Source organism: Armigeres subalbatus, chromosome 3, assembly GCF_024139115.2.
Source record: "Armigeres subalbatus isolate Guangzhou_Male chromosome 3, GZ_Asu_2, whole genome shotgun sequence".
NCBI classification, from domain to species: Eukaryota; Metazoa; Arthropoda; class Insecta; order Diptera; family Culicidae; genus Armigeres; species Armigeres subalbatus.
In genome coordinates, this window is record NC_085141.1 from 12,871,124 (window position 1) to 12,881,268 (window position 10,145).

General features: G+C 40.4%; 1 protein-coding gene across 1 annotated transcript; it reads right to left on the reverse strand.

Moving 5' to 3' along the window:
* Positions 1 to 7,225: 7,225 nt before the first annotated feature.
* LOC134221475 (RNA-binding protein cabeza-like) lies at positions 7,226 to 7,551 on the reverse strand. The gene has a single exon (XM_062700666.1). The coding sequence runs from the start codon at positions 7,463 to 7,465 to the stop codon at positions 7,226 to 7,228; it is 240 nt and encodes a 79-aa protein (XP_062556650.1). The 5' UTR covers positions 7,466 to 7,551.
* Positions 7,552 to 10,145: the final 2,594 nt, after the last annotated feature.

Below are 10,145 nucleotides of genomic sequence, written 5' to 3' on the forward strand. Positions count from 1 at the left end.
TTGCATTTTTGAATACATTTTCAGCAGTTTTTCCAGAGTATTTACTACAGCGCATGTAGTTCGGATCTCTAACTAGCGATCCAGTAGTAAACATTAATGAAAATATTCCTGGAACATCGCCGAATATGCCAAAAAGTCGTTTAGCCCCGGGGGTGCATATTACCCCAGTTACCCCTACTTCCACTAGCGGTGATGATGCGTCCAAACAATCGATGCATTCCAACTATAATTGCCTACCTTAAGGCGTTTACCGACGCTTGCTTCATACATAGATAAATGATTGAAACGTTTGATGATCAAAGTTACCCCCGAATTGAAGAGTCAAAAAATTCCACAAAAAAGATTTTTTAAACAAGTTTAAAATTATCAAATAATCAAAAACAATTGCCTAATACGTTAAACATGTAGCAGTACTCGTTTTAAAAATATGAGAAAAGCCACTTACGGAGGAAATATGTACAAAACAATTAAAAAATAATCAATTTTCCTCCGGATCACGGCACTATAGATCGTGGTAACGCAATGATTGATAGAGGCATAATTCGTAACCTGATTGGAGTTTAGGATAGCGATCCGTTTATTGATAATATAGCTGGGTAGACACCTTAACGTGGTGTGTTACGGGGTAAGATCTACCACGGTTACATTGCCAGCTACAGGCAAATCCTGACCCAACGAATACCTTCCCCAATATCCAACTCCGTGGTACTTATGAGGGTGTCGCTAAATCGGTGGCCTCTCGTTAAGTAAGTACTACATCAACACTTCCTTCCTCTCCCTAGTTACGGTGAACATGGGCATAGCCAGGAGTAGTAATCCTCATGTTTTTGTTATTTTTGTTTAAGACTCGAATCAAGAACCACTCCCCTTCTTGATTTCTGATAGCATTCTAGATAAGGATCTCAAAAGTAAAACATGAGTATCACTAGTGTTCAATCTACGAATTACACCGTAACAATGCTAATGCTAATGCGATCGGTTTATTGATAATATGGTAGTCACATATGCTGAAGTCGTAGTCAACGCTAGATGTTAGCTTAGAATTTTTAATGTGAGAACGAACGTCGTCAGCACAAACAGCATACTTCTTGAAAAAATATCAGCATAAACACTTTCAAGGACACATGTTATGGTCATATTTCTTGGAATTTTTTTTTTCAAATGGTCCTTATTGACTCATTTTTTGAGATTTGTGCTAACGTAAGAACTGTATCACACACAAAACGTGACGCGAGACTGGACACAACACTTATGGTTCTTACAAACGAAAAAGGAGTTTTTAAAATTAACATTTTTGTCGACCGGTTTCGGGCTCGATGTTGCCCATCTACAGGACGTGGTCCAACTGGTTACAAATGGGGACGATTACACTTTTGTACTTGGCACAGTACACGTCAAAAAGAGATGGCATTCACATTATGTTTTGTTTCGTCAAGTTGAAAAGGGATGATGATATTGGCGCTTCATCTTCGTTCATTAGCGGCTGTTCAGCGGTGGCAATGTACAAGGACTCCCAGGCGTTAAGTTGAGAATACTTTCGAACGCATTTTATTAGCTTGGCATGCTTCCAATCTATAGCGTGGTTCCGGTCACCAGTGTGTGCTGCCACGCTCGAGTCATGGAACCTGTCGTTGTCAACTGCGTTCTTATGTTCTTTTAAACGAACCTTCAGTTTTCGGCGTGTTTGACCAATATACACTGCAGGGCAGTCTTGGCATGGGATTTCGTATATTCCAGACATTTCTTCTCTCGGAATCGTATCTTTTAAAGCACATAAACGATCCTTCAAAGTGTTCCCACTTTTATAGACTGCCTGGAAACCATACTGCTTTAGGGTAGCCTGAACAGCGTTTGTCACCTTCGGGTAGAAGGGTAAGCTAATTCTTCTAACCTCTTCCATTTCGGGCTGAAGTTTAGTGGCGTTCTGACGGTGCTTTTTCCTTTCGTGTTTTTGAGGAATTTACGAACAAATTCGTCATCGTATCCGTTCAACCTAGCTGCTTCGTGGATCTTCTTTTTCTCCGCTTCAAAATCTATCTTTTCCATTGGTATGTTGAACAACCGGTGCGCCATCGAGTGAAAAGCGGCTTGTTTTTGTGCACCAAAATGGTTTGATTCCGATACGATATACCAATCGGTAGATGTTGATTTGATTTTGAGATTTGAAAAAGATGCACACCGACAAAAGCTAATAAATCACTATCGATAATCCGTGAACGTGAATTTTAAACGTAAGAAACGGCTCAGCGAAATCGATTTCTAGTGGTTTTTACTAGCGTGAAAAAAAAAAATATTTTGTATAAATTAGCGTAAACCGTTCATCTTTCTTAAATCGTTCTCTTGCTGTGTAGGGTTTCTTACCCCATTCCCGGCCTAACATACGTACGACTGCATTATTTAATTGATATTTATGACAGGAAGCAACTTTTCCTGAATTTTTTGGGCTGTATAATACTGCAATGGGGTTCACTTCTACTTAAAAATTAGCTATTCGTGCTAAATATCGTTCAAAAAAGCTTTTATTTGATTTAAAATAACGAGGTGCAGCACTCATTTCAGTCGTACCGATTTGCCATTCCGGCACACGTAAAACCAATTCCCGGCCTAAACAAAATTTTACTCGATCTCTCAACATTTTACTCTCATTCTCTCTCGGGACGGTAGAAAATGAGACGTAAACAAAAATATGCACGTTCCACGACAACAAGATGCCAGATGGTATTATTCATAATCATTTTTATTTGGTTGAGAAGATATATTTACTCATCCAAATTTCTTCCAAACACTTAAAAACAATATTCTTTTCACCTTTTGAAATCGAGAGAATTATAAATAACATGATAGCATCAATGTATTAGACAGTTTTCCTGTTAACGATGAAGGATCATTTTCATACTCCTGGGTTTTTGGCAGCACGGTGCGGCTAGAAGTTTTTGGGCCGAGGTGATTTTTTGTTCGGTTTGAGAATACAATTTCAAATGTATTCTAATATGTTTAAATAAGTTCTAGTGAAACGAACTAATAGGAAGAATTGAAGTGCGTGTGTTTAGAATTATGGTGTGGTGATTAACAACTTAAAGCAATGGTTGTATCGAGCACTGTGACGATTTTCAGGTAGGTGTTTATTTGATGATACCGTTTTGTAAAAGTGGAAAGAATCACTCCGGCTCAGTGGTGTGGCAACGGAGAGCGAAGTTTTGAAATCTACATTTTTATTTTCTACAATTGGTTCAATTAGGAGTAAAACAAGTGGTTGAAATATGTTGAGTATTGTGAAAGATAAATGGGAGACTTTTTAAAAATTATCAAACCTATGGCTTCCAAACAGTATAAATCATTAGTTTTCTGTGCAGTGAGCCGGGAATCGGGTCCATAGGCCCAAGTAGTGATTTACCCTATATGCAAATCGAGTTTTCATAATATTGTAATTATTGTTCATTTCGGGTGACCAATACCCGGAAAATAGGAAATTAAACTTATAAATCCCAAAATCGGTGTAAAAAAAGCAAAAAAGCGAGCTCAGCGTATAATTAACTGTATTTTTTTTTTTCAAATATTTAGCTCCTTTAGTGATGCATTCATTACCTTTAGAATTATATTCCATTCGATACATTTGTGACACATATTATGTCGCATAGAAAAATGTCACGGTAGCTCATGACTTTTTTTTTCTGTCATGCTACAATAATTTGTGTTACATGACCGTCACACATGCAACACGTGACCATCAACAGATTTACAGTTCAAGACAGTACATTTTAATCCACTGCGGTGTATGTGCGGTATTCGGGCGGATTCACGTTCATGAGCTGCTCAAGTTTGGCATAATCCTCCTCCTCAAGATCTTGATCCAGGCCATCCGGATGTAGCCAGCCCAGCGAGTGCACCGCTGTGATGGCGGCCTGCTTTCTGCGATTGTCACGGATTCCATCTAATCGGAGCTTATTGGTGACGATGAGCTCGACTAGGCATAGGTAGCCAGCATCTGTCATGCGTCGGGGTACCAAACCGGTGGCTACAAACCCTTTGTGCAGACGAGTGTTGGTGAATGTATCGCGTAGTGAGGTGGACTTCTTGATGGTGCCGGAGTTTCCGACAAAACCCATTGCGCACATAACATATGGGTAACTCGGCCTCAAAAAGCTGTACCCAAGTACAGATTCAAAGGTGGTATAGAGAACATCGTAACGTCAAAGGCATTATACCAGTTCACATTCGAAACACGGAAAAAAATATAGTAAACACAACCAAACCTTACACGGTTAGATGACTTTGCCCATTAATGGGTACTGTTTTATGTTGATATTATTCCCACCGTGAAAAAGTCACTCATTTTGAACTTGAGGAACGTACACTTCTCAGTTGCTACACCGTGATTGACCAGAACAATGGTAATAGACTAGACTTTCAATGGTCAATTATGACGCCGGCCACGTCCTTAAGGTAATCGGGGATGGGGAGGAAATGTTGCTGCAGTTACTCGCCCCACTGCAAGCCAACAACATCTTTGCCTTTGCCACGAGTTCATGCGGAATTTGATTGGAATTAGGAGGTTAGGTTCTATGGCAGAGGATCGTTTTGGTTAACGAATTGCCGATGTGATAGGAAAGAAATGATTATATATTCTTATTGATATGCAGGAAACGAGCTTTTCCGTTCATTTTCAATTCTAACAGAATGATAGAACAGCTCTTAAAGGAATAGTTAGAAGATGGAAACGGTATGGGACTCCATTTTCAGTTCTAACGATTGCAAGAACTTGAGAAGTATATAGAAAGATGCAAAGTGGGAAGATAATGGAACGGGCCTGGGATTGAACCCACGTATGAGACGTATAGACGTATAGCGTATGAGACAGAAGCGGTAGCCATATGACCACCAATCACGTTTCATTATTCCCACCGTGAAAAATCCAACAAACAATTTAAGCTGAATAAGCTAGTTTTTTAGCTGAAGAAAACTATTTTTGGCTATATTCACTCACCTTCAATGTTTGTTGGGAAGTTACCCATTCTACTTTGAAAATTTTGGTTGATTTAACCAAATTACTCAGTGTGATCATTACAAAATTAGGTTTGAAACAACAATTAATGTTAGTTAAATTTTGTCAGTAAATTTGCATTATTATTAAGAAGCCTAATCAGAATATACATACGATATCCAATTTTTTGCCAAAACGTAATATCAAAGATAAATTTCAAATACAATGAGAAGCAGCAAGCTACACGATGTCGAATCCTTCCCTTCCAATGAGCTTGACAGAGAAAGATAATCCCGTCAGACGTCAACTGAAAGCAGTTGTTTTGTTTTGATGCAGTGATGTTAAACGTTTAGGAATAAATAAATTAAGTTACGATAATTAAAAAAATATGATCTTGAAGTGAAATACACATGTGCACATGTTTTAAATATTGGATATTTCAAGCGACAAGCGACCAGTGTCGGCAACCGACCATCTTCCCTTCATATTTTGGACACCCTCATTTTAGTCTGTTCGAAGATGAATTTTCAATTTACACAGGTCATTTAAGCTAAAGCAAAGTCTTATCTTTCGATTGGGATGCTTGAATGAGAATATTGCAGCGATTTAAATTCACAATTTCTACATGAACTGATTGTGTTCGTTCTGAGATTTTCAACGATATATGGTTTGAAGCATAACGCATTATAACGCTTGTCTTTTTGAACAAATGATTTCATTTAAATTTCATCTAAATATCGTATTTTCGCACAGGAAACTAGTCAAACGTATGCGCAGCAATCTATTCTTCATGAAGACAATGCGGGATTAGCAGCGGCATTGATTTTAGTTCAGAAATCAAGAAAACGTCGCCGGAAGGGTCCAAAATATGTAGGGGTCAAAATCAAGTTGATTATCCTATTTTGCTTAATGGAAGCCTAATTTTGTAAAATTAATCTTGTGTGATACCGCCAACGGGGGTGTAATTGGGCCAAAATGTGGTATGCTCCATGTATGTGACATTGGGCCAAGTACAATAAAGTTCAGCGGTGACGATGCAACGATTCAATCGTTCATTAAAAATAATTGCCCACATTACGGCTCTTACCAACTATGTATGGCAAATCAACGAAAGGCTTGGCCCAATCTCATCCCTATAGACTAACGCAAAATGAACTCCCCCAAGAAATTATGACGTTTGAGCGGGTCGCATAATGAACGCAAAATGAACTTTTGTTCGAGAAGACGACCCGCTCAAATGTCAAAATCCATCGGGTGAGTGAATTTGATGAACTCCTGCACAGGTCTATTCAGCGTGCATTGCTCGTTACTAAGAAAACCCAGAACCGCTATATAAATATTCATGAAATTCGATAAAATAACAACAGATTATCGTAACATGATAACCAGGTATCCATCGATCTTAAAACTAGATTTGTGGCGCATTACTGACACTATTTTAATACGGTTTCATTCGATCAATAATTTTACATTCAAATTCCAAGCATTATGGTACGAGCACAATTAGTTCTTGGAATTTGTTTTGTGATTTCCTAGACGTGAATTTTCATATAATTTCGAACCGTTTAAAGTGTTCATCAAAATTCGTAACAGTTTATGAGATTTCGTTTTTGGCCCAATCTTACCCCCTAGGCCCAATGTCACCCCGAACGACGGTATCTTAAAATGAAAGAGATTGATATGGTAGTATGTTTGAATATTTGCTTCATTGAGAAAAAAAAGTGACACGACTGCGTACCGCATACAAAGTGAAATTATAGACACTTTTTTCGTGCAACCGAATTGCCGAATATGCTATTAATGTGACTCAATTTTTGGGTTAATTTATTTGTCCGTGCAGGGCTTAACTTTTATACCACTTTTCAGTTCCGTGTCGCTTTTCTCATGTGACAGAACGATGTTCCCCATGGTCCAATGCACCGAATGAACACAATGACGTTTGAGACGGGCGCTGTTTACTAAAAATGAACACTTGCATGAACTCGATGAAAGAAAAAATATTCATTCTTAGTAAACAGCGCACCGCTCAAACGTCAATGATGAACTCGGTGCATTGGACCATACCAGTTATACAACTTTGGCGAGAAGCAAAGGGGGCCTACTTTTTGCTTCAGTTTCTCTTCGGAGTTACACTTATGTTATGTGCATTGCGGCCATGTCACGCAGATCCCGAATAGCTAATCCACGGTTCTGATCTCGGAGACTCATGATGACTTGATTCGATTTGTTCTTTTCCAGCACCTTTTATAGACTGTTGTCAAACCACCCGATGGCGGATTGGGCAGCATTTGCGTCCTCATAAGTAACGGTGGCTTCGCCCTTCATGTCGCCGGTTTCCTTATCTTTGTACATCCAGATCTTCGGCTTCATGGTGCGTTTGTCTTTCTTAATTACGCCAATCGAGCCGAAACGTTCGGCAATTTCTTCCTCGGTCGTTTCCGGGGTCATACCCTGGATGAAGATCGTATCCTCTTGGGTCACCATTTCGCCATCTTTGTTATTAAAACCACCCTTGTTGCCGGCGCCACTGCTGTAGCCACCGGATTGGTTACCACCTCGAGGTCCCCCGTTTCCGAGTTTCAATTGTTTCCTTGAGTGTTCCACTTAAGCCTCAGGTGGACTCTTCTGACAACAATAAAAGTGTATCCAATTCGCGAATTAGTGAATTCATTTTCATAAGAATTTTTATATCGGGAACAAAATACACGTTTATAATTGGTTAATAATAAGCTAACCGGATGATTTGGAATACTCATTAAAGTGAAAAATTCCTCGTACAATAAAAAATTGTTCGGGATATTTTATTTGGGATACCACACAAAAAGCTGCATCTGACAGTTCGTGACAGCAGTTGACTGCCAGCACATGAAGTTGCATTTTTTCCTCTTTGGAGCACCTACTACTGTATTCATCTTGGTCCCAGGTAGTAGTGATTGTTATGCAAAAATCGTAGTGTGCTGCGGTTCAGACCGCATGTCAAGTATTTCGCTGCGCGTTTTTATCCTTTATTTTTCGATTTTCACAAATTTCGGCTCGATAGTGTGTGATAAATTGTAGTTTTTATTACGTGACGAATAATAGATTTTTCGAATTTGGTGCCGCTCTGGACGGAAGGATCTAATTGATGATGCCAGTTCGTATTTGACCATATGTACGATACTTCACTCAGTTTTGCCTAAACCGGATGTTCTAGGTTCTCCAAACTGTTCTGGAGTTTGGATCAATTGGTCTACCAGGTTAACTGCACTCGATAGCTATTCGAAAGCGACCAGTCGTGTACATATAAGTCCGTAGAGCCCACGCGTATGATTTGCAGCTCAGATATACCCAAAACAGATGCTCTAGGATTTCCGATGTGTTCTGGAGTTTGGATCAATTGGTCTACCAAGTCAAACGCGCTCGATAGCTATCCGAGACCGACCAGTCATGTCCATACAAGTCCGTAGAGCCCATGCGTATGATTTTCAACTCAGATATACCCTGTTCTTTAAACACGGTTTTCGGCTGGGTTGCAGCCGGAAAGGTGGGATTTCATCACCATGCAGGTCAACCAAAAGCAGCCCACGTTTTCAGAATGGAAAAGATTGCAGACACAATCTCTCGCTTTTGGGAACATGCACTGGAACGTCCCCGAGCAGCACAAGTCAGACCAAAATGGTTGCAGCAACTTGTTTGTGACTGATTCCGGTCACATATGAGTTGTACTATATGGAATATGTGTGTTGCTAGGGTCGACTTGATGCCAATCCAAATCTGAAGCAGGCATATACTGCGTTCATAACGGAGTACTTGCAACTCAACCACAGGCGAGAAATCAACGACGTCAACGATTGCTTCCCATCCTACTACCTTCCACATCATGGCGTGAAGAAGGCGGATAGTACCACCAAGAAATTGAGGGTAGTGTTCAACGCCTCCTGCCAAACTGACTCTGGCGTGTCACTAAACCAGGCGCTTTTGGTAGGACCTGTCGTACAAGATGACTTGTACGCAATTTCGCTTCGCTTTCGGATGCGTCAGTATGTCATTGTCGCAGCTATGCTGAAAAAATGTAACGTCAGATCCGTGTACATCCAACTGACTTCCCTCTTCAACGAATCCTTCGGCGAAATTCTAGTCGGTAGCAGCTGAAAACGTTCGAACTTACCACCGTCACCTATGGTACGGCTTCGGCGCCGTATTTGACCACCAGGTGCCTTCTAGAATTGTCTTAACAAGGATCCAACGATTTCCCTCAAGTGGCGGAAATATTAGCCAAAGATTTCTGCCATACTGTCAACCAACAAGCTACGCGACAAGCGCTCAATGCATGCTCTGGACACACCGTCTAGAGCTGAGCTTGAGCTTGATTGACTGCTCGTAGTTGCTACTCCATTATGACCAGATCAGCTGTTCTTGCACAGGGAACCAACAGATGTTTGCTTGGGACTAGCACACATCTTCAATGTAAAAGTACTGGTGATCTCATTTGATAGGTCATACTGGCGCCTGCCACGTCAGAATGCAAGTCAATGTAGGGAAATGGGAGGAAATAATGATGCAATTACTCGCCCACTGCAAGCCGAATATACCTCTGCACTTGCCACGATTTCATGCGGATATTGTTGGATTTTTTTTGGGTTAGGTTCAAGAGACAGAGGTCCGTCTTGGTTGACGTGCTGTTAATGTGATAGATAGGAGAAAGCAACTGATGGAATTTCAAATTGGATGTTGGAAGCGACCTTTATAGTTCATTTCCAATTCTAGCAGATTACTGTTTGAATATTAGAAGTTGAAGTTAGAAGTTAGAAGTTGAAGATATAGGAATAGAAATGGAAACGGTATGGAAGTCCACTTTCCAGTTCTAGCGATTGCTAGGATCATGAGAAATATAGAGAAAGATACAAAGTAGGAGAGTGGAACGGACCTGGGATTGAACCCACAACCTCCTGCGTAGGAGGCAGAAGCAGTAGCCATATGACTATCTAGCCCGCTCACTGCATGCTCTTTGTCCCTCTAGGGTTGGAAGGTCCGGTGATAGTGCTGGCAAAAATATTCGTTCAAACCCTCTGGTGAAGCTCACATTCTTGGGATGATCCTATCGATGAACACCAACAGTATTGGCTTGCTTTTCATAACAGTCTGGATGCCCTACCATCAATTTCCGTTCCACGTTGGGTGGCCT

Excerpts from the sequence above, each read along its gene's own strand:
- LOC134221475 (XM_062700666.1), bottom strand. The coding sequence starts at position 7,465 with ATGGTGACCCAAGAGGATACGATCTTCATCCAGGGTATGACCCCGGAA.